Source organism: Notothenia rossii (genome assembly GCF_949606895.1).
Source record: "Notothenia rossii genome assembly, chromosome: 2".
Classification (NCBI taxonomy): domain Eukaryota; kingdom Metazoa; phylum Chordata; class Actinopteri; order Perciformes; family Nototheniidae; genus Notothenia; species Notothenia rossii.
Genome location: NC_136904.1, coordinates 83,625,327 through 83,650,463, shown reverse-complemented (window position 1 = coordinate 83,650,463; position 25,137 = coordinate 83,625,327). Strand labels below are relative to the sequence as shown.

Sequence of the window (25,137 nt, the reverse complement as noted above, 5' to 3'; positions counted from 1 at the left end):
TTCAAACAAACTCAATTCATTTCTTTGTTATATGATTAGTGTTTATTTAAAATACTCCATCTGCAAAGGTTTTTTTCAATTAAAAACAAGACACGTTTCACAGCTAGATAGCCTACATAGTAAGCAAAAAGGAGGAGAGTATCCATCAGTGTTCCCCCTCTCAACATCTATGTAGTTTGTTTGAAAGCTCTGATCCGGGCCTGGGAAAAAACAATGTTGGTAATCTGTCTACGGGCTCTTTGAGGAGGGGTCAGGATGGCAGGGTTTGACGGGGCACAATACTAAAGGTGGACAGACTGGACCCAATCTAGATTTAGTCATTATTTCAACCTAACTGCTGAATCGAGCCAAACGGTAGCAATACTGATCTGGAAAGAGTAACTGACCCCAGATTGGCACTCCAAAATCCAAAACACACTACAAACAGACAACAGCTGACTGAAGGTCAGCGTACTTCAGCCCAATCCGGTGGAATATTTATAGTTTAATACTTTGACATGCTTTGTGCTCCATCCAAATGTATGTGTGTAGATAATATACTGAAATAGTATCAACTGTTATTAACAGTAAACAAGTCTTTTGTTACACTCTCAAAAATAACTTTTGGTATTACCTGTCATTTACAAGGAACAGTTTTTGCATTTGACCTGATAAAATATCAAAAGATAACAAGCAACAAAGGTTTGCGAGTGACCTCATGATTCCTTAATCTCTTGAATTCACTTACGACATTGTGCGTGTTTGACAAAAAAAGACCAGCTGATAACCTGCATCTCTGACAAAAACTATGAACACACCTGGATGATACACTGGGTCAAATGTTCCTTCATTACTATGAACACACACTTTAGTTGTTGTGTATCGTACACTGTTTATCTTGAGTCAATACACCATCCTAACGCTGCAATTTTTTGTATTAATCCACCAATCAAATTAGTCCAACAAATGCACTGTTTCCTCCTGTTTGTGTATTGTTTGAGAGACCTTGTTGGACTCAAATCATGTTTGTGACAATATCAAATTGTGAGAATTGTTGTTTTTTGTCTTCTCATGGAGTTCCAGTGACTAACAGACTAACGCCAGGATGAATGGAATAAATCAAATATTATTTGGGGGGGAAAAAAATTACACTTTTATGACAAAACAAAGACTAGTCCTCAGAGATAACTGCAGTAGAGCAGTCCTACATAACACTTTCTCTGAGAAATAAGGGACAAGTATGAAATAAATAAGGGACTGTGGAAACAATAGTTTTAAGGTAACACTAATTTCAAGGTTAATGTTGCAGTCATGCAGCTCTCAAGAAGTAAAGCAGATAACTGTTTGGGCAGATCGTACAGAAACATGTCTGCCTCCTGCCTGATGAGGATGAGGATGAGGATAAGTGGAGCCTGGGAGGTTTGTCCGGGCTGGCTGGGGGGTCTCTGGGTTTGAGATGAGGGCAGCAGTCGGCCTACGACAGCACAGCGTTGGTGTGTCGCACACCGATCAGGTTGTCTGCGCTGCAGGATCGCCTCATCGATGCTTTACACAGGTCCTTATACTTGTCTTCACAAAGTCTTGAAATGGCCTGAACGCACAAACAAAACGACGGTTGATGAAAAGGTTACATTTCAGATTTGTATGTTTTATGTAGCAGGTGTTGAAATTGAAGAAAAAAATAATATTGTATTTGTTTTTCTTTAGTTTAGGAGAAATTCACCGTGTTTCAAAAGGAATATATACATTGGTTTTTATTTAATGAAACCCAGATTTATTTTCCTTTTTTTTTTTTTATTAATCCCCCCCCCCAAAAAAACGAGGCTTGGAATTTGGTCTGCACTGAACCATGGATTTGGGAAATTGCTACATCACTACCTAAACTTAACCTTGTATAAATCACTCAAGTGCATTTGGGAATTCGATAGGCCACCATCTTTACAAAGACATGTTATAATCAGATACCAGAGGCAGTACCAGAGGAGTGTGATGGGTTTGCTGCAGAGCAGAGAAGTTAATATTTCAGGAGCATCATAACGAGACCAACAGGTGGAGGTCTGATGGGGGGCCGCTCACCTCTAGTTTCTTGGCGCGTTGGTTGTCGAGAGGCTCCAGAGGGAAGCTGAGGTTGTTGTCATCAGCCAGCTGCCGCAGATCAAAGTAGTACTTGGCATAGACACTGGCTGGCACGTTGATATTAAACTGGAGAAGTTCCAGGAATTGGCGCTCCATCTCATTCCTGAGGGGGAAGAGACCTGAGGGTTAGTACAGACAGAACCTCTGAGCAGAGACAGTGAACCACCGAGTGCAACAGTGAGACAGAAGAGCAGGGGATAAAAGCCCCGGATCCCCATCAAAAAAACAAGAGACCTATGCTAGATGGATTGTAAAAGTGACCTCGAGAATTTAAATCTCAGGAAACAGTTTTTAACTTCCTAGCTTAGTCAAATCCCATCAGATCATCTCCTACACACTGTTAGTCACAATGCCAAGCACAACTGCTGACTTTATTGAATTAAATAAAAATAAAAAACCAATACAAAAGAAGTATTCTTACTCATACATTTCTTTCAGAAAAGAGATGGTAAAAAGGGGACATTTTCATTGACAAAAGTAGCACTTTTAAATTGAAATCCCATTCGATCTTAATACAAAATAACAAGTGCATCTCGTCAGAGAAGGACTACACTGATGCTGTTCAGACCCCACTGTGATGTTAAAGGTCACCTATTATTCAAAATCCACTTTTTCATGTCTTTTATAAATAAATGTTTGTCCCTTCTGTGTTAAGAGAATAGATTCGGGAAGTTTCAGGAAAAAAAGATTCTCTCGTCCTGATCCGTTTATATAAAAATCTGTCTGAAAATGAGCTGATCAGATTAGGCCACTTAATGTCACAATGCTTTTACGGGTTGCACAACCATTAGCCAATAAACAACCAAGGTAACCCCCCCCCCCCCTTATCACCTGAATCTCATCCTAGAGCACCATTGTGTTTTTGTGAAAAGAAAGAATGTCCCACAGTAAAGGTTTCCAGCAGGAACTCGTACACCAGTAAACTTTGAATTTACTTTAAACTCAACATGGAAGTGCTTATGGAGATGGAATCAAAGCTCACACACTCGCAGGCAATCAGACCTGTACCTGCGAGCAGCCACTTGGGAGTATCACAGCTCATCTTTTTCCAGACTACAACTCCATCATCTTTCCTCCTCCTCATCTTCATCACAGCCATGAGAAAAGCTAAGGGAGGTGGTCGCCAAGGAGACAGCATCTAGGATGCTTTGTTGGTCAGCAAAGGTGGTGAGAGTGAGCGTGAGTGTGTGTGTGATGTCTGGTCTCCCAGGGCAACTAATGGAGTGGGCGAGAGCCGGGGCCATTATGTAGAAGCAGTGAGAGCACTTGAGACCCTCCCCTGCATTTCTCTCCGTCTCTCTACCCTTCTTCCTCATCCCTCCATCAAGACCCGAGCGGCTCACAAAGACACTTCAATGGCAGCAATGAAAACAGAGCAGAGCGAGTGTGGGTCAGACATATGAGAGGAAGAGAGGGAGTCAGAAAGGGATGGGGGCTCGCAGACAGGCAGGACACACACACACACACACACACACACACACACACACACACACACACACACACACACACACACACACACACACACACACACACACACACACACACACACACACACACACACACACACACACACACACACACACACACACACACACACACACACACACACACACACACCCCCCCCCCCCCCCCCCCCGATGCTCCAAGTGCTCCCTGGCCTCTTCAGCGGCGTATAGCCTGAGCGACAGCAGACGAGCCAGAACATCTCTGCTGCTCTCCGCTCTAAGTGCATCTTTGTTGTTATATATATTTTATTAGGCGGGCAAGCATGTAGGGCCAGAACCACGATACATTTGTTAGGAATCACCGTTTCCCAAAAATATGGAGCTCAGAAACACAAACAGCACCCAAATCTAGAGGCATGTTGAAATGTTAGCCACAACTCAGGATACAACTATTCAGGTAGTTTTTTTGTATGAGATAAATTACCTGACCACTTTTTACAATCTAGCCTGACAACCATCTAGCTACACAACAACTGATATGTGTATCCAATCATTAGAAAAAAGGGCCTGGGTTATGATGGCACATCCTCCTTCCATTCCTATTCCCAGGCCAGAGGACATGCAAACCTTTCGTGTTACAAATCAAGGACCCCCTGCCCAATAATCCGTAACGGCTTCAGTTGGATGAGGAACTTTGCTTCAAGGGGCCAATAAGGAAGTAGCACAGAATCTACTTTCAGAACTTCACTGACCAATATTTGCCATCACTGTCCGCACTCGCAGCAATTGTCATTCGAGTGGATGATTTCCTTTGCATTCATTTCCAGTGTTTTTCCATTGTCTAAAGAACGACTCACATGTCCTCCACGGTGATTTCCTTGAGGATCTGGCAGTAGTCCACGTTCCACACAGCCTGGTCATCCCAGACTTTGGAGGCCAGCAAGATGGCTCCCAGGACGATGCGCTTCCAGTTACAGGGGCAGATATCCAGCTCAGCGTAGGTCAGCAGGCGCTCCAAGTACACCTTGAGGAAGAAGAATGTTTAACAGTCAATATGATACAAAAAACTATTCAACACAACCAAACACCATTTAGTTTTAGCCCTCCAAGGGAACAGGTTGAGGAACCCCTGATGAAGTGTTGATACAAGTGTACCTGTATAATTCCCACTTCTCAACTAATGTAGCATCTACTAAAACTGTTTTAATTCTTGTAACATGGTCGCCCTTGAGAATGATGGTATTGTTGTGTTTCTTTCAAAAATATTTCTCAGTGGAAACAGAACAAGCCAGAGCAAATCAGTGTGTAGGACTTTACTGCCCTCTGGTGGCCGGTTTGTGATAACACCACAGTATTTAACAACATGAAAAGTCCTAGAGCTCGGACTTACTAGAGTAACAATGGCACATTCTGCAGTGAGCTGTGCAGCGCTGAAGAGCGTTCTGACGAAGCGGTAGATCACTTTGTGTTCTGGGTCCACACGGGAGTAGTCATCTGGCAATGGCTCTTTCTGTACGGGACAAACAGATCACACACGTGTCTGGAATAATGTATAATATGAAAAGGTACTTGCTTCATTCAAACTAGTTTGCCTCAAATCTCAGATCTATGGCAAATACACAACATTAAAAGATACCAACATCTTCCTGGACATACAGACAAAGTGACAGACGAATGAATGTATCAAACCAAACTACTTGCTTAAAGTGACTTTCTGAGGAAATCTATTTATGCTACTTACTGATAAGGGGTGCAACTTCTCATCAAAAATGTCCAGTGACCTGTCCGAGTCCCTAAAGAACACAAAATACATTTGTCAACACACTAAAAACTCAAACTAGTTTAAGAAACATAAAGTGTCACAAATGTTATTATTAAAAGCTAATTAAATGATTAAATGACATTTACCTGTTTTTGATGTGGTAGTATATTGCTAACGTGACGCTGGAAAAATAACAAAAAGAATGAGGAAAAAGACAAATAGTAATTCAGTGTTATTAGTTTTGGCCTTTAAAAGCTTGGGTAAAAACATTCTTAGTGGAGCATATTATGCTGTGCGTGTGTGTGTGTGTGTGTGTGTGTGTGTGTGTGTGTGTGTGTGTGTGTGTGTGTGTGTGTGTGTGTGTGTGTGTGTGTGTGTGTGTGTGTGTGTGTGTGTGTGTGTGTGTGTGTGTGTGTGTGTGTGTATAACGGGGGTAGACATTAAGGGTAAAATGCCACTGGCCCTCCGGGCCGATGGAATTGTATGATTACTGGCCCCACCATTGTAACCACTGGCCCGGAGCATTCGTCCAAAATAAAAATCGACTAATAATGAAGAAAATTAACACATTTGTTGCAATAGTAATTTATGCACAAACTACATTACTACTTGTACTACAACATTTGAATCATCAGTTCTTCCTCAGTTTCCTCAATTGTTCATATTTGGTTTATTAAAATAATGATATTGTGGTCATTGTTAAAAAAATTCTGCTATTATGAGTATTATTATTTGTTTAATGCGCGTTCTGTCTTCCTGTCATTAGGAGTTAGAAATGTAATGGCTATGTCGTAGATTAGATTAGAACCTTCATTATCCTAAACTGCTGGGACATTTCCCTATAGCCAATACCTTTATATTTTCTACTCTTCACTTACTTGTCAGCATAGGTCGGCATTGATGTACAGAGCCGACAGAAGACCTTGTTTATATTGGCATCATATTGAGAGGTGCAGTGACGCGTCCTAAAACCAGGAAGTAAGCCGCTGGTTCCCTCGACAAAAAGCAATGGGATTTCTCCACAGGGTTTTGGAAAATAGCTGGAAATAAGGTCTGTGGAAAACAAACCTGTTTGATAAATGCAGGTTTTGTTCAGCCGGATAATCTCCACATGTCTACCCTACTTTTAAAATGTTCGAATCATAAATCTAATCGATAGATTATTAAAGGGTTTTAGGACGCTCCCGGGAGCGCTGCTCGCGCCGCGCTCCCGCTCCCGGGAGCCTGCTCGCGCCGCGCTCCCGCTCCCGGGAGCCTGCTCGCGCCGCGCTCCCGCTCCCGGGAGCCTGCTCGCGCCGCGCTCCCGCTCCCGGGAGCCTGCTCGCGCCGCGCTCCCGCTCCCGGGAGCCTGCTCGCGCCGCGCTCCCGCTCCCGGGAGCCTGCTCGCGCCGCGCTCCCGCTCCCGGGAGCCTGCTCGCGCCGCGCTCCCGCTCCCGGGAGCCTGCTCGCGCCGCGCTCCCGCTCACGGGAGCCTGCTCGCGCCGCGCTCCCGCTCACGGGAGCCTGCTCGCGCCGCGCTCCCGCTCACGGGAGCCTGCTCGCGCCGCGCTCCCGCTCACGGGAGCCTGCTCGCGCCGCGCTCCCGCTCACGGGAGCCTGCTCGCGCTGCGCTCCGCAGCAAACAGCGGTTTGCTTTTCACCCAACAACGAAAACCGACTCACAAAACGCTATGTTGTAGCGTTAATAAACGAAACAATTTAACTAAATTGCAAGTCAAAATACCAATACCACAGTAACAATTCTTTTTTTTAAAGCAATATTTTTATTGGCCCGAGGGCAAGTGGAAAGTACGTTATGCTGGCCCGGGGGGTCTAAATAGTGCTTCCGGGCCAGCGGGCCATTTATAATGTCGAGCCCTGTATAAGCCTGTATGGTGTTGCAAAACATTAGCACACTTTCACAGAAGCTTCATTTAAACACGCTGAGATAATCCTGATTAAATTACATTTTCCAAATTCACCGAAATATTGACATTACAGAGGAGTGTCCGGAATGAGGCGTGAGAGCATCTGCTTTAGTCACACATCCATTAGGTATTACAACAATGTGATGCAACAGGACTTTCTCGTGTGAAATGAGTGCCTTTTGGACCGCTCCGTGTGTTTGTGTTTCTCTGTGTGGGGAATTCTCTCACCATTTGATTGTGCTTTTGAGGTTTGGCTGGCTGACGGTGTTGTCATCTATGAAGATAGTTGAACAGGAGCTGTATTTCTTTGACAGTTGACCAGGAGATACCTTGAAACATAAAATCAGCAACTAGAGTTTATCACAGGACAGGATCTTTTAGATTGGTTCCACACTTTTGAATAGCTGCCCAATACTGGTGTCTAAAACAATATTGCTTTGCTCATTTAATCTGTAAGGAGAACTGAGTTATGATCAACAAATACATTTTGACACTTACATGACTGATATGGTTTATGTGGTTGCTTTTCCTCTTGTCTCGTACTGTACAGGGAGAGAAATGTTCAACAAAGACAAACAAGAAGAAGAAAACTGTGTCCAGAGTGTAGAACTGTATCTTGTAAAGACTTAAGTGGAGTTTTAACCTGAAATCTTTTGTTGATTGTTAACCAGCAGCTAATAAAGACATCTACAGCAGTTTGAGTATAGAAAAGACCATTTTTAACAAGTTATCAACTTAATCATTAGCAATGTAACCCTCATTTAATAAAGCTCTGCAATTAAGTAGTAAGGACCGTTTTAAACCACTCCAAGAATTACAACAAGTAGTACCATTCATCTCATGTTTTAATATTCATCCCTAAATCATGTGTTTCAGATGTTTGCGCTTCTAGGGATCTCTTGCTAAACAGCTTATGTGAATCATGGGGGTGTGTGCCATGTTAGGATTGCTCACCGTCTGTCTGGGACTTGTACAGGAAGATAGTGCTCGCTCGGGCATGGTCAGACGGGTTAGACTCAAAGGCCAGCTCTGAGAAAACAAAGTGTTCATAAGCGCTTTATAATCACAATCTGTCAAAAGGCATCTTGTTGCTGCTCTGCTCTCACTTGTGGTTAGTAATGAGCCAACAAAGAGAACAGGAAGTCATTAGCGTACCCATCGACCAAACACACTCACATAGTGTGCTACTGCAAGTTGTCCCTCACGACTAACAAATAATGCAACGCAAGTCTATGGATTTATTGCACAATATTATACTAGTGAGGGTGGCTGCGTCACAGGTTTGACAGAGCTTCGCTAGGGAAGAAATTGCGCATCTGGTTATGTCTTTGGGTTAGTGGATGCAAATGGCTTGACAGCAAACAAAACACTTTAGAGAAGAAAATATGAACTGGTGCAATGTGTATATAAAAATGCTACCATTGAAAAACAGTTCACTTTTTCCACAAGTACCAATAGTTGTTGTATAACTGTTCAGATCTAGAGAACGTGTTGCCCTCTGTGTTACCATTTAAAGACAACAAGTATATAGACCAGTGGGCAACTGTCTGTTAAAGTGAGAATAGACGGACCTCTTTTGTCCGAAACATACATTTTGGCAGTCAAGTATGGCATGGCTTTAAAGTCTTCCACAAGTAGGCTGCTTTAAGAACAACTAGCAGATATAACTGTTATTCCACAATTGCAAACATAAAAACAGCACTGGTTTATTCACATGCAAGACTTTAAGAATTGTGTTCTTATCTCAATCCGTGCAGACGGCACATTACATAAAAGGATGGGGATTAGGGCATGGCAGCATTTGTGAAGCAGGGACAGCAAGAAGAGAGATGAGGAATGTAGGAAGGACTGCTGGACAGATTCTGACCCTCACCCTGCCAACAGCTGCTCTCCCCACACTGCACTCACATACTACTGTCCACAGCAACATGTCTCGGATGAACACTGCCTGTGTCGAGGAGTGGAGACACAAGGACTTACAGTACAAAACTTAGCTTGGGCCTACATCAATGGGAGATATCTGAGATGCTTTTCTGAGAAGCTTTTCTATGTGGTCTAAAGCAGAGCTTGTGATCACAATGTGAGCAAAAACAACTGTCAGGACTGCCTGAAGGCCATAGGCTAAGCTTGATTTGATCCTGTGTCTTTTTAACACGATAAGTCTATGTAAATGTGACTAAATAAAGCAAATGACAACATGAAGTTTGTGCAAAGATACAGGCACGATTAAAAAAATAAGTTAGCTATGGTTCAGTGGTGATCTCTCTCCATTAAAACTGTATCCTTCCCCCACTCCACTCATAAACTGGGCATGGGCATAAACCTCAGGGTGGCAAAAGACAAAAGTTATGCTTTTTATTGCCAATTACTGAGTGATTAATATGGTGCCCAAGAGATGATGAGTTTGTTTTTATTTCTGATGTGATGCCAGTGTGATCAACATGATGCAGTGTCCAAATGAAGAGTGCAAAGAATGCCCTCATCATCATTGCAGTGCTGGCACCAGGATGGCAATAAACAGGTCTGGCAACTTGGCCATAGCTAGAGGGAGTCTGTGTGCATCTCCCTGCAGTAGAGAGATACGGTCTTTTACACTGAAAATGTGTCTGGTTTGTGTGCAAATTATTATTTCTAGGGGCCCCTTATGCTGACAAGTAACTGTATACGCGCGTGCATATTTGCTAACTGTCATCAAAGTCAGTGTGCTGTGCTTTGAGTCATGTGAAGAAGCTTCTTCACTATGACAGTGACTAGATTCAGATGAACTTTCCTTTAAACAAACAACATGGGTGTGACCTGTACGGGTGCAGTAAATTAGCTGTTTAAATCATCATAGGTTTTCCCGGTTATCTGGTGGGACACCTACCGTCAGGGACCTCTCTGTCGCTGATATGCTGCAGGTAGGGCAAGGTGTTATCATCGCTCACTTCCGTGCTGGTCTCCAGCTCCTCCAGCCGCTCCGCTGGTTGTCTCGAAGGTAGTTTGGGGCTTGACTCGGGAGAGACGCAGCATGTCACCGTGTTTCCCATTCTGAATCGGGATAAAGCTCCACACTATTCCAGCCAAGTCCAAGTAGTGCAAATATGTGTAGCTAGCTCAAATTAGCCTCCTTCTGCTTCATACACATTACCAGGCTTTTCTCAGTATTGGGACTATCTTTGCGTGCTAAATCGCCGCTGTCCGCCAACTCCCTGGGATCGCATTCCTGTCCAGTTGAGGGTAGAAGAGTCAAAGAAGAATTAGCCACTCAGGCTCACCCTGTAGTAGAGAATCGGAGTCGTCTCATGTAGTATTCGACGTGTTCTAGCAATAAAAACTAGCAGTTGTTAGTTAAATGCAGGGTTCAATTCATTCATTCAAGATGAGTGTAGCTGCTCGGTAACGTTAGCTAGCTAAATAGCATCATAGCAAGCTAGCTAACTGTCTCCTTAACTTTTTTTTATTACACGTTTTTCTATCGTTTGAACACTATCGACTTAAGAAAATATACATGAGACGAATTCAAAACGTAAGTTTCTGGCAAATACTTTTACGACACTTTTCAAACAATCCCGCAGATGTCTTCTTGCTCTCGGGTCTGTCTGAAGCCAAATCTAGCCCGAGGCTTTTGAGGCCTCCAGTGGAAAATGAAGGTAAAAAGAGAAAAATCCAACCAAGAATGTAAAAGTGCAAGAAATTCTCAATGAGGTCTGACCGACTAAGCTTTGTTTCAGTTCCTCATTGGAGAGCCAAGTTTGTTAGCTGGACCTTACTCCACCATCAGAGCCTACACCCCTTCAGATTTGTGCTGGGTGTCCTCCATCTGTTGCCGGAGCTCACATACGGCTCTTCTTGGCACGGAGATGTTGTAGTCCCGCCTACTTAGAAATTCCATTCACTCCCATTCGCTGCTGAATCAAAACATGGTCAGTTTAATACCGCTCATTGGTCGAAAGAACTGTCTGTTGGAGACGATTTCAACTGATGAACTGTATATATACAACGCTACTATTTTTGTATCGTCACCGACCCACACCCTTTTTGACAGTGGAAACTAAAGCCCATCATTTTTGTATCTGTCAATAAATGCATACCTCTTCATTGAAGTAATAGGTGTTTTTCCCATTGCTGCTAATAAAAGGGAATAAGATTGATATAGTATTTTGTACTAGAATGCATTCATCTGAAAGGAATAGTAACCAGATAATATGCAAATAAGACATTATACCAGACATATGATAACATTATAAAATAAGATGAATTAATATGGATTTAACTACTCAACATTACCAAACATAGTTCAAATTAGCTCAGACATGGTTTACTGAAAGAACATCAACATTTTTGCCATACTTCAGTACAATAAAAAAAATATTCAACTGCATTTTAATATAAAACAAAGACATTGAAATATATGTTTGTGTTTAAATAGTTCCCCTTCATGGCTCATCAATGTCTGTCATTAGTGAATTGTTCATATTTTACTTTATTTGAACAGCAAAAAAATGCACAACCATCGTCAAGAGCAGTTTATTGCAACATAGCAAGTGTTTACAAAAGAGTAATGTAATCTCAGATTAACAGCATTTACAAATAATAGGCTGGTGGTATGTAACATTTGTTTATAATGTTCAAACAAATGGTATGTAATGCATTAGTTAGTGATCTTGTCTCTACAAGATACTATACAATACATGGCATTTTAGATTGATAACTTTTAAAAGTGTCAATATATAAACTGATCACATTAAAAGATAGAAAAAATGTTATTATTACTATTCTAGAAATTCGGAATATATATAATTTTACATACACGTATAACAATCTGTTTCATGCACAAGTGAGGCCGGTGGGCATGAACTGTTCTGCCACAGAAATTAAAACATTTTAGGTTTTGTTGGAAAGATATTGTGTAATCACATGACAGAGTTGAGCTCGCTATATAAAAAATGATTATTACAAGTTTTTTTTTCAGCACCAGCACTGGATGTGTGAATTACAGGAGTTGATTTTCATTTTTTTCAGAATACACTTAAAAAACCAACAAACTTATGTAAACCCCTGACGCTGATATTTCCTAATAAGTCCTTCTTTCAAATTTACAATTTCCTCTCCTTTCTCCCTCAGTCGGTCTACATGAGCTGATTCATCAACGCCTTCTGAATTACTCTATATAAGAGGTGATGCTGTGATCGTTTTTTTATCAGATTCGACCCACTAATTCTTTTTATTTTACAAATACATGCTGTACAATAGAAAAATGTTTTAAACTACAAAAATAAAACTGATATAGCTACCATGAAAATGTGATCAATCACAATCAATTAAACATAAATTGTGCCTTAATTAAATGAATTGGAAGATATAATAATAGGTTGCTTCTAAACTAAAACTGAACTCACAGTTAACAACATTACAAAGTACGGATCAGTCTGAAGCCACCAAAAGTTCTGCAGTTAAAAAAAAGAAAAAGGAAATGAAATGACATGATATATGTTGTGTTCCTGACTGCTCTCTTTAGTCCCTCTTCTCTACAAATAGACACAGTTCATCCTTAACAGGGTACCGCACTCCAAAATATAACATCTCCAACAAAGGCCTCTTCTCTTACACTTAGCTGCCATGACTGCGGTAGGCCTGGTGGATTACATGAATACACTCACATACATTGTTTTATATTCTACATTGACCCATTTTACAAATATGCAGAATTGGTTTCATACAAGCCATAAGAAAATTTTCCATATCAAATAAAAAATAAAAACAGATCTACACATGCTGTAGTCTATATACAGTTATATATAAAAAAAAAAACAGACGAATACGTACATATATCTTTTCAAAAACCTTGTACACTTCCATAAAATTGATTTATTTGAAACAGAACAAACATTTTCATGGATTATTAGTGTTGAATTCATTTAAGTTTAGTCTATATCTCATTTAGATTTTACCAAGAATACAAAAAGAATTATTATCATACATCTACGCAATCCATATCTTACCACCATCTAAAGGCCCCTACACACCAATCTGACACCAAAGAACACGTCCCGTCGGACCCGACTGTTGTGTCGCCTCACGTCTCCTGCGTCTTTGCCAACAGTCACACTGGAACCAAGCCCCCAGGAAGTGCGCCGGACTCTGATGAAAATATTCGTTGTGTCCAAACGGCGGTACTACAATTTACGTATCAGTCCATGACGTCACTGGGCCCAGAAAGACTTTTTCCCATTGACTAACATTGGGAAAGAGACTTCTGTAAATCAGCGGATAATTACAAAAAAACTAAATAAACTACCCAGTATGAACTATTGTATAGCCCTTATTATAATCATTAGGTCCTTAAAGTTGTGAAATGCACTAAAAGCCGAATCTAGATTTATTTTCTCTCTCCATTCATTCTACTGAGCCAAGTGGGAGCTCGGGGGGCGGGGCTTAAGGGGCGCATGCTCTGTGAGCGCACATACGGGTTCTTCTGCTGTGACAGCCAGGCACGATGGGTAATCTGTGACGTTTCGCTCTCTCAAAAGTTTGGCAATTTTTTCCTCATGCGCCAATGAGCAGCTCTCATAGGAAAGAACGTAACCCCGCCTCCGACGCTGTATCCAGTTCTTATTATACATCCATGACTGGAAAACACCGCAAAGACTTCAGCCGACGGCCAAGTAGCACGTACGAACTGCGTGGCAATAACTCTCCTTACTAGCAGGCGGCGGCAGTATGTATTCGTCATTCAAAAGAGGCAACAACTGGAGACAGACTGCGTGATAACCGAGAGAAGAAGAACAGACTGCGTAATATAAACAAACAACAAATAGCGTGTTTGGTTTCCATTTTCACTCTACAGCGAGAAGCTCATGGGGCTTTCCCGAACCTGTGTCGAGATGAGAGTTAAATGAAATCTCAGATTTGTCTTCTTAATCGTTTGCTTGGGTCCCTCACTTCCGTTTAGCTTCTCATGCACTGATTTGCTAAGCTGAACAGCCATCAGTTATTTATTTAGACGACGGCCTTTTACCGACAGCCTCGGTGGAAGGTGTCGGCACGGCCGAAAAGACACAGCGGGTCGGGACACACTTGCGTCCATCACTTGCGTCGTTTCCCTGCGACTAGTCCTTCCCACTAGGGAAGCATGGAGAGACACAAGGAACCCACGAGAAGCAGGGAAATTAGTTTTAAGAGCAATGGGACGTTGTTTCCTCCGGAGCGTCACGTGAAGCGATGTCCGTTTGTGATGACGCCGCACCGCTGATCGTCTGACAGCAGCCAGATCAGTGCATGCGCTGCATCGTCCAATCAGTGAGCGATACACAGTAAGGGGGCGGGGCGAGTGTATGAGGATTTCACCGGAGGATGGTCTGGTAGTTCCTTGATTATCGCTCCTCCGTTATCGCTCCTTGATCCTCGGTCCTCTGGCACAAACAATGCCACTGGGACGCTACTCAAGATGGCGCAGACAAATCAACTTCCGGTGATACAGAGACAGAGGAAATGAAAAATAAGAGCAGTGAAACACACCCTGAGTAGGGCGACAGGACGCTCATCGAGGGCCAGACATCTATCGACATCTATCGACGGCCGAAATCGGCTTGGTGTGTAAGGACCTTAATAGATGTTGCAAAAGACACAATACTGTAAAAGACTGAAAAATTAAATGTCAAGGAAACATATTTTGGATCAAGGAGGTCATATTTTGAAGACACACTGACATCAACTGTGGCACAATAAGATAAAGGTGGGCTTGAAAAACATTAAAGTATTTTTGAACAACCGGGATAATATATATCTTTTGTTTTTAGACATTACTCTCATAACAACATTTTACTCAATAAGTCATATCTTGGGATTTATAAAATAACCTTTAGTTATCTAAACCATGAACACACTTGAATGTCCATTAAATGTGTGCTTTGCTTTGAAAACTACTTAGTGTGCAGAACTGCAGTAAGTAAAGTCAGTCAAAGCGTTCAAGTTGGGTTATAACTTTAGATTCAGACTTGATTTCATTTAGATAAAAATTGCACCTTGTGTTGCTGTTAGGCTTGTGACCCTAATTTTAATAGCATCTCACATGTATGTTATGGAGGAAGAGAGAAACTAGATGAGAACATTTAAAATCAAGACTTTACTCTATTATTTGTCATTTTTTAACAATGTGCCATCTGCTGACACACACAGCTCTACTTCCTAAAAAGGTTGGCAGTTATTAGCAGAATTTATGAATTTTATGTGCAACTGACTGAGATCGCCTGATAAAGAAATGTCAGACTCTTAATTTTGCCAAAATCTTTTATGATAACGTTTCTCTACAATGACTAGGATGAGTACAGTGTTGTTCTAACCTGTATGAGTGTTTGTGTAATCTTCCAACATTAGGACGCAGGCTTACAACAGTTACATGAAGAAACATTTTAACTAGGGCTGCACGATATAAGGAAATGATATGTTCAAGTTGAATGTCCTGATAACGATATAACTTGCGATTAATAAACAGATTAAAGGGTACTGTTATATGTATACATTTAAATTGACTAGACTTGGATCTTAAAGAGCTGCAGAGTTTATTCATAGATAAAACTGAAATCTACACTATACATTTACTGCCATGTGACTTCTTTACCACTATTTTTCTTAAAAAAAATGCCCAAAACAACAAACGCGTTGTATGCTAACAACATATATATTGTTTTATGATAAATGACAATAATATCTATGGGCCGAACAAGCCTACCTGTGTTTGTCACTCTACTTGCGGGAAGACAAACCCAGGCTGAGCAGAGGGAAGTCTCAGAGAGTAGGGCTTAGTAGTGTCGTTGCTTGTTTGCTCACATTTCGATTACTGCCCAGATCAGTCTGCTGATTGTGTTTACTGACCAAAATGACTTCTTACTGGCCCCGGGCCATCAGACAATCCTTATTGTTGAACAGCGACGGCTGTCTGATTGGCCATAGAGTTAACAACAGGCCCAAATCCGACACAAATATCATCTAAAGACAGAGCGTAATTTAAAATAAGTAACAATTTTGAAAGTGCAATATTGCAGTCTTGTGCACTGTGTTTTTTCCCAGGGCAATGGCGACAAAAAAAGCTATATTGTGCAGCCCTAATGGGAACCTCTGTCCACAGCTGATTTGATTGATGTGCTCTGTTACTGGAAAGATTGTGTATATTTTAAATGAATTATCATCGACAGCCTGCTGAAGTGGATGTAGTTAACCAGTTAAGCCCCAAGCCTGTTTTTCAGGTCTCAGGCTCGAAAATGACATTCCCAGAACAAATGACTATATCTTCACTTCTAAAAGGGGTAAATTAATAATCTTTTTTCTCAAAGCAATGATAAACCTGTGAGGTGGATATAGAAAAAGTCAGAATCAATATAGAATTGTTTTATTTTAAAGTAAATTCAGATTGAACATGTCAATTATAGTGTCCGTCCAAAAAGAACACATTACTTACAGTGAAAAGTAAACCACCCTTGAATGATGGGATCGGAGACTAAAAGCTGTAGGAATCCAAACTATAACATATAATAAGTACCCTGTATCAAGATTGATGCAAAACAAGTGAAACTTGACCTTTTTAGAGAGGCTTATAAAAAGAACCCCACTTCTGGGGTCATTTGGGTGGATCTTCCATATCTCTGGAACCCATCGGTCGATTTTGATGATTGACACCTCTTTTTAACCGATAGAGCCAATAGAATCGAGAGGGAAGTTCCTAAATCCATCTAAACATTACCATTGGTGAATGAGTGATGCGCAGCCAGCAAGCCCAAAACCGGAAGCTCTCATACACTCTCGTAGTTCTCATAGCAACTATATATGAAAACTCTGTTTTTGCCATAAATATGATGATGGATTATCAGTAATCATTTCAAAGTGACACAGAGACATTGGATTAACCTTCAGCAACGTTTATATGCGTTTTAATGCCATTGAACAAACTTTTGATCAGAAAACAGCAAAGGTAAGACATATTTGCCGTTTTGGCCCCATAAAGCTAAGTTGTCTGGTGTCGCCTTCGCTGCCCTTAGTTTTGGTCGTGGAGTGATGATACTTATACCATTGGAATATGTGGAATCTCAGCTTTCATTTGATATCTTGTTTGTGCAGAACCGATGAAGTATAAAATATTTCTACCGTGAGCATTTTTTCGCTTAGTGCTAATTCAGAGGCTTCGTATTACCCTTGTGTTTCGTTTAGCTAAAAATTGTTAATATTGTCTGATAGCTGAGTTTCTTCCCGTTAATTGGGTATGACACATTCATCGTTTGTTAAATGTTAAGAAGCCCTCAGACGCTGTTTCTTGCAAGATGTTGCATCATGGGGCTTAACTGGTTAAAGGAAAACTGGACTGGCCCGCTGTGTGCTAACCGGAGGGCCAGGCACACATTATCAAACAGTCAAAGTATTTAAAGAGAACTGAAATGCTACTTAGCCCAGCTCGGTGTAAAGGACGGGAACTATTCAGATTTATGGCAGTAAAGGTCTTTAAGGGCTTTCAGTTCTTCGATTAGTGTCTTGTTTTGGTTCTCCAGGATGGCCACTCGGTTTTCCACACATTTAACATACTCCTTCTTCTTCCTGCGACATTCCCGGGCTGCCTCTCTGTTGGAAGGATAAAACATAGTTTGTCCCTCTGATTAAATTAGGGGGGGATTTAGTGGAATATTTGATTAAATGCATCTACTCCAAACTGACTTCTAGGCCAGCTGGTTATGAAATGTGATATTGGGGCATTTCTGTCACAAGGACAAAGCCATAAATTGAGACCAAACACACAAATACAAAGATTTCCCCATTTTTCATACCTGTTCTTCATGAGGCGGACTACTCGTTTGCGGGTAACCTCCACTGTAGCGCCCTGGATGGGCAGGGTAGGGGACGAAGCCATGACCACCCCTGGGGCGATGGTGCTGGTGGGGGCTGTTCGGAATTGATAGGCCTGCATGTCACCAGAGGCGGCTGAAATGTGTGGTTGTCAGAGAGTAGATGTTAAGTCAAAAGTCAAAGTCAACTTTAATGTCAATCTTTCAGTTTGTGTGTACAGACAGAGATCGAAATAACGTTTCCAACAATCCCGAATACAACAATACAAAAATGTATAAAATATGTATATCCTATACACAATCAACAATTATTAAATTGGTTATCTTGGTAAAAATCACTTTTCTTGGAGAATCAATATTTTATAAGCTAGTTTGGGTGAGTAACAAAAGTAAAGAAATATATATATTTACAACCAACTACAGAAAATGAAAGAGAATAGAAGTGAAATTAGACTTTTTAGACCATAATAACATAACATAGGTACATTAGAGAGTAATGAGTCAATGTGCTAGTTGCAGCCTTTTTACACACCACTCAGTTAATACTGCCTACCTTGGACCACCACCTGGTTACTGGGAACCAGAATCTGCTGACCGTCGCTGGTCTGAGCGTACTGCAGGATGGTTGCCCCCTGCTGCGCGGCTGATGCGTTGCTCATGGTCAGAGTCTGGATGCCCTGGACTCCATCTGTACCGTTGTTAGCCAGCTGAATGGCTCCACCCTGTGTGATTGCAACTGTGTGTTGAGAGGGGACAAATTAGAGAATTCATTAAATGAAAATCGGTCCCTATGATATGCTCATTGTAAATTCCTAAAAATTATTTGGATGAAACTTTTGTCAAGGAGTGTTTAACATTCATCAAAGATGTTGGAAGAAATGCACATTGAGACAATGGGTGAGTAAACAACAAGCTACTTCATTGAAGAAAAGAATCAACCTCTTAGACTACAGCAAGAAACCAAATGGCTGAAGCACCGCCCGGATACATCACCACTAGATGCTTTAATGAGGTGTTTAAAGATGTGTTTTTATAGAAGGCAGAAGCACGTTGGCGGACACACAACTTGACATATTTTCAACTTATAAAGTTGTTGTGGTAACAACTTAGCAAACAATTGATAAGTTACACATTTACGCAGGTGCATATGTATACGTATATGCACACAGTCTGTCCCTGCAGGTTTACATTTTTCTGGCTAAATTGCTAATATCAAATAAATGAATACACTTTTTAAGACATTTTGTGCTTGTTGGTCAGTGTTTCAACATCAGGAATAATTAGATTTTGTTATAAGAGAGATATAATTCAGTTTATATAGAGCATTTGCTTTTACTCCTCTACAAACCATATATTGTGATATATTTTAACTTTATTAATTTCAATAGAATCAAAAGCCAAAAACGTTGGGTATCACTGCAACAGAAGTAAATCACAAAACATATTATTATAAACGTGGGTGAACCAGTATTTTTAAAGATAATTTTTAAATAGTTTACACGCATTAAAAATACATCCTAAATAATGTTGCCTTAACAGAAAGAAGTAGGGGGCTCCATTGATCCATCACTCACTGTATTGGCCGCTGCTGGTCTGGTAGATGGGTGTGGGCATGGTGACGGTGGTGATTGAAGGTGTAGCAGCAACACATGAATCCTCCTCTGCCTTCTCCTCCTCGATACGAGGGACAGCCGGAGCGTCGGACGAAAGGTCGTTCAGGATTTTCCTGTTTGGACAAACCACCATGGGCCAGTGTTAGTGTGATGCTATGATTTGAGTTGGTTATGACAGACTTTTTATAGACATTTGAAACTCACAATGTTAGTATTGATGGTAATTTCTGTCACAAAAACAAGTAATCTTCATTGTTTTGGGTTTTTAATGAAAAAGAGGGAGGTTATTAATAGAGCACATTGATTTAAGCCCCAGATTGTAAATGAGTAGCTATGTTTGTTGCAGCAGGAATCACAAGTTAACCGTAAAAATGTTCTCTTGCAATGAAGGCAGCTCTAAACGTTTTCTAGATAGAGAGTTAGAAACAGGGAGAAATGAAAAACAGCTTTGGTATGTAATCTGTAAGAAATTAAAAAGAAGCAACCAGAGTTTTTTTATTATTAATAAAGTTTAAATATAGTAAATATAAGGCCCATGTTGTATGGTCAAATGAGCTTTAAAAACCTCAGGACTGACCTGTATGAGGGGCGTCGGGACAGAATCTCTCTGCGTTTCTGAGAGTCGGTCACACTGTCCACTGACTCCTGTGAATCTTCACTCTCTGCTATGGTGGAGATCTGAAACACACAAACAAACCTTCTCACTTAATGTTCTTTATATTGTGGCTTACTTTCAACAGCACATAAAACCAGTGTTGTAGGGGTGTCTGAGTGTTATACCTGCACAGTCTGGATCTGTGGGGACTGGATGACAGACGGCTGAGCGACCTGGATCACACCGTGCACCTGGACCGTCTGTCCGTTGGGAAGCTGGACCAGTGTTACCGTGGGACCTGTTCCTGAGGTGAGGCCCGACGTCATGGTCATCTGAAATTCAGAAGTGATGTCACCATGCATACTGCCATGTGCACTTATTTGTTGCATTTCAAATTGACTTTGTTCAACATTTTTGGAAACCAACTGCACTTCCTGAGAAGAAAGGGGTTCCTTTTTCAACACCTAATACGTTTACATCTGCGTTACCTGGGCCAGAGTAGCGATCTGAGCCTGGGTGATGTGCTGGGTCTCCGTCTCAGTCACAGCAGCCTCCGCCCCCTGCTGAACCTCCACTGACTCCATCCTCATCGGTTGAGCTGCGGAGACAGATTTGGAAAAGAGAAGCCGTTAGAACTCAATGTTTGTTTGCAGCAACTCAGAAAACCAAAGAAACTCAAAATACAGGCAAACGGAAATAAATCATACCCAACAGCTGTCAAGGGAAACCCATTTCTGAGTTAAATCTGTTCCCTTGAAAAAGGTTAATAATAACTCAAACAACTTAAATCTGTGCCAGAAACTTTTTTCTACTGGTTTTGTTCTTTTTTATATAATTGAATTGCTTGTGAGTGTTGTTCTTTGATCTGTATTTGGTGAAATATTTGCTGCTTCAATGAGAAGCTGATATTTATAAATCTGTCAATAACAACAGCTTAAACTTTCTATTGTTGTTACATATTTCTGCCACCATTCAGGAACAGGGAAATTGGCTGATCTGTTACACTAATACTCAGTATAAGGCAAGTTTATTTATGTAGCACCTTTCAGCACACGGCAATTCAAAGTGCTTTACAAAATAAAATAAAAGACATTTAAGAATAAATACAGCAGAAACACAGTATAAAATGGCATTTAAAAACAGGCATTTTAAAAAGCAAAGATAATAAAATAAACACTACAGGTATATAATAAATGAATAAAAGCCATACTGCAGTGTGAATATGAACAGCTCAATCAAAAGCGGCGGCAAAAAGATACGTTTTTAGTCTGGATTTAAAAGTATTAAGAGTTGCAGCGGACCTGCAGGATTCTGGGAGTTTGTTCTAGATGGTCGGGGCATAATAGCTTAACGCTGCTTCTCCATGTTTTGTTCTTACTCTTGGAACAGAGAGCAGACCCGTCCCAGAAGACCTGAGACTCCTGGATGGTTCATAGTTATGCAGGAGATCGTTAAAATAATTTGGTCCTAAACCATTCAGTGCTTTAAAAACCAGCAGCAGTACTTTATAATCAATTATTTGACAGACAGGAAGCCAGTGTAAAGACTTCAGAATGGGACTGATGTGATCCACTCTTTTAGGGTGTGTGAGGGCTCGAGCAGCGGCGTTCTGAATTAGCTGCAGCTTTCTAATCTATTTTTTGTGAGACCTGTGAAGACACCATTACAGTAGTCGAGTCTGCTGAAAATAAAAGCATGGACAAGTTTTTCAAAATCCTGCTTTGACATGAGTCTTTTAATCCTAGATATATTCTTAAGGTGATAGTATGCAGACTTAATAATTGTTGTAATGTGACAGTTACGATTCAGATCTGAGTCCATCACTACATCTATAATCTCCTTCCCCCTGTAAAGTAAATGTTTTAATGATCATGTTAATGGCCAGCTGTTATCATTGACATTTTCATTGCACATATCAAACACCCTGGAGTGACTGTACTGTTACGATATATATGTTTTTAGATCATTATAAAATTAACTGTAATAATGAGGACCAGTGGTAGTCGTATACTGTATGTACAAGTAGGAATACTAGAGAAATACTCTTTTACAAAAATGACACAAGTCATGTGTTCAAAGTATTGGGATCAAAATATACTTAAAAAGTACTAAAAGTCAAAGTAATCATTATGCAGAAAAGCCCATTTCAGGATTATACACAAGATAGTATTGGATAATAATTGTTGATGCATTAATTGCTTATTTGAAATACTTTATGGTTGATACCATCAATTGTGATTTAAATGTTTATTTATGTTGTGTGTTGTATCAATGGGCTAAAACTTAGATTTAAATAGTACAACCCTGAAGCTCGTTTCCTTGTGTGAAGAAGAAAGAAATGAAACTACTCAATAAAAAATCAAGTACCACATATAAATGTATTTGGTAACTTTCGACCACTGATAATAAGTTATGGATTTTAACACATTAACCTGCATATATTTCATTTGAATAAGCAGTTTCTGATCCTCAGTGAACTGACTTGAGGCGGTAAAGTGTGTGTTGATCTGGGATGTTGTGATCTCACACTGTGCGTAGCTCCTCTCCGCTGCATGATTGGCTTTACACATTTCTCCCTCTGCTTTTCAAAAATCACTTGTGTGACAGCAGAGCCACATGGCCGGGCGACGCCCCTTCCACACAGCGGCCATGTCCCCGGAGATAAGACACTGTTACAACTTAAATTACCAGATGGGAGTTTACTCTCCAGGCCTGAGATCATGTTTTTCATTTGCAACCAAACGCATCGGCTTACATGTATGGCCGATTAATATGAATACATAATAATGGCCACTAGTAAAATGATTATCAGAATGTGTAAAATCAGAAATAAAATATTTGAGATTATAAACATCAATTTGATTCGAGGAAGTAGCCTACATTAATGGACATGATGGGTTCAATGCGCCGTTTCCAATGAAAGCAGCGCAAATCTGTGCGCATAATGGCTGTATCATGTAACTGCACAGTCTGGCAGTTGCATGTAGGTAAGAACAACGCTAAAGTCCCTATCATGTCAAATGACTTAACACACACACACACACGCGCACGCACACACAAACACAAACACACACTGTCACTCCGGGTTCACTATCAAAGCGGCACATTTGCTCTGTTTCTCCTCAACAGCCGCAGCCTCCCCTCCCTCCCTACAAACACACCGCGGCGCCATGATCTCTTTGTTTCCTTCGGGCCGAACCCGACAACACCGACACTTTCTAGGGCTGAGTCCCGTGTCTCTGAGCCCCGGACACCGCTCCGTCCTTACCGATACAGACTCCCTTCGTCACTCCCGGGCCTCCGGAGCTCCACTTTTATTCTGGCCGACACGTAAGAGCCCGCGTCAGGCTACACCTCCGCGTCACCGGGAACAACAACACGGAGATTGGAGAAGAGAAGGACGAGAAAGCAGATGGCGACACTAACCGGAAGTGTCCGATGTGGGAACGGAAAAGGCCGGAAAATACCGACGACTGGCGGATTCTAACGAAACCCTCCCGCCTTGTTAAGAGTTTGGCAAAGGTTTTACAAAAAGCACTTTAATAATGATGTAACAAGAACAACGATAATCTGGTGGATAAACAAGATGCTATTAGGAAGTGAAGCCTATTATTAGAATTTAAGGGTTGTTCGGTTCAATTTATCAAGAAAACTGTTCCCCATTTGTATTGTAGTTGAATATGAAAATAGTTATCACAAAGACCTATGACCTTATAATGCGTTTTTATAATTAATCCTGAATTGTTTGATTTAATTTATCCTGCAAAACAAACAACGTTTTAATGTTAATCATTGCAATAATTTGGATTGAAGAGTTAACATATATTCTAAATCTACTTTCACTTTTAACGTATTTATTTACTTTATATGTTTATTTTCCTGATTGCTCTTACATACATTTACTTAAGTAGTATTTTCAATATAGAACTTTTACCTTTAACATATTTTTTACAATCTGGTATTAGTACTTGTCCACCACATTTTGGGAGGCAAATATTGTACTTTTACTGGAGGCTGTAATTATTTGAAACACGAGTAGAATAAGATATCCGTCATTTGCCCCACAGCAGGAAATGGACATGGCTATTGGTTATTAGTGAAAGTTGTAGACATTCTTACGACAACCACCAGAGGGAAGCATGAGACCATTTTAATGATCACTGCAGCTGAAATGCATGCTAGATATGAAGTATTTCACTTACAATTTTTTTGTTGCTTTGTAATCCTCGTTTATCATTGTGATCACCATATTTATTAAACCTTACTCGGTTTTAACCACACACGAGAAAAAGACACCAACAAAATTACCAACTGACTGATATTGATTTTTTTCAACACGCTTGCCATTTGAAGAAATTAATCAATACCATATTTAGCCTAAAATAATTAAGAAACATAAAGTTAATAATTTAAATAATAACAACAGTCTTATTTTTCTTTCAAGCCTCAGACTGCAAAGCATCACATGAAATCTATCAGGATACAGGACAGAGAGGCAGCCATTGGGTTTATCTCCCCAGATGGTGGCGCTGTAGAGCTGAAAAAACTCTCCCACCATGTGCTTCTCAGTCTGCCTCCCCTCCTCCTCCCCCTCCCCCTCCCCCTCCCCCTCCTCCTCCTCCTCCTCCTCCTCCTCCTCCCCAGCGACAGAGTGAAGAGCTGCTGGTGTGTCATCACGCAGATATGTGGAGTTTATCAAGGCAATTCCTTTTATAATCCTCCTGATGCTCGTTGCCGGTGTTTTATCTGTTTAATAGCATTTTACTGCGACAAGCCGTAAAAAACACCCTTTTTATTGTGACACCAAACACATTGTTTGGGGAATTGACCCTGCCTGGGTAATGAACAGCAGTGAATTTGCAGCCAGTTATAAAAAATCAGGAGGGGAG

General features: G+C 40.9%; 2 protein-coding genes across 2 annotated transcripts; both read right to left on the bottom strand.

The window, feature by feature from the left end:
* Positions 1 to 19: 19 nt before the first annotated feature.
* Positions 20 to 11,056, bottom strand: ccnyl1 (cyclin Y-like 1). The gene is made up of 10 exons (XM_079666314.1): positions 10,096 to 11,056; positions 8,184 to 8,258; positions 7,728 to 7,771; positions 7,458 to 7,558; positions 5,469 to 5,504; positions 5,302 to 5,353; positions 4,951 to 5,070; positions 4,418 to 4,584; positions 2,056 to 2,218; positions 20 to 1,570 (listed from the first exon to the last, which is right to left on the bottom strand). The coding sequence occupies exons 1-10, from the start codon at positions 10,256 to 10,258 to the stop codon at positions 1,454 to 1,456; spliced, it is 1,038 nt and encodes a 345-aa protein (XP_079522440.1). The 5' UTR covers positions 10,259 to 11,056; the 3' UTR covers positions 20 to 1,453.
* Positions 11,057 to 11,722: 666 nt separating this feature from the next.
* On the bottom strand, positions 11,723 to 23,677 carry creb1b (cAMP responsive element binding protein 1b). Its single transcript, XM_079667333.1, has 8 exons — positions 23,517 to 23,677; positions 20,737 to 20,846; positions 20,434 to 20,580; positions 20,231 to 20,331; positions 19,615 to 19,766; positions 18,594 to 18,776; positions 18,023 to 18,176; positions 11,723 to 17,819 (listed from the first exon to the last, which is right to left on the bottom strand). Exons 2-8 carry the CDS (start codon positions 20,836 to 20,838, stop codon positions 17,675 to 17,677), a joined length of 984 nt encoding a protein of 327 aa, XP_079523459.1. The 5' UTR covers positions 20,839 to 20,846; positions 23,517 to 23,677; the 3' UTR covers positions 11,723 to 17,674.
* Positions 23,678 to 25,137: the final 1,460 nt, after the last annotated feature.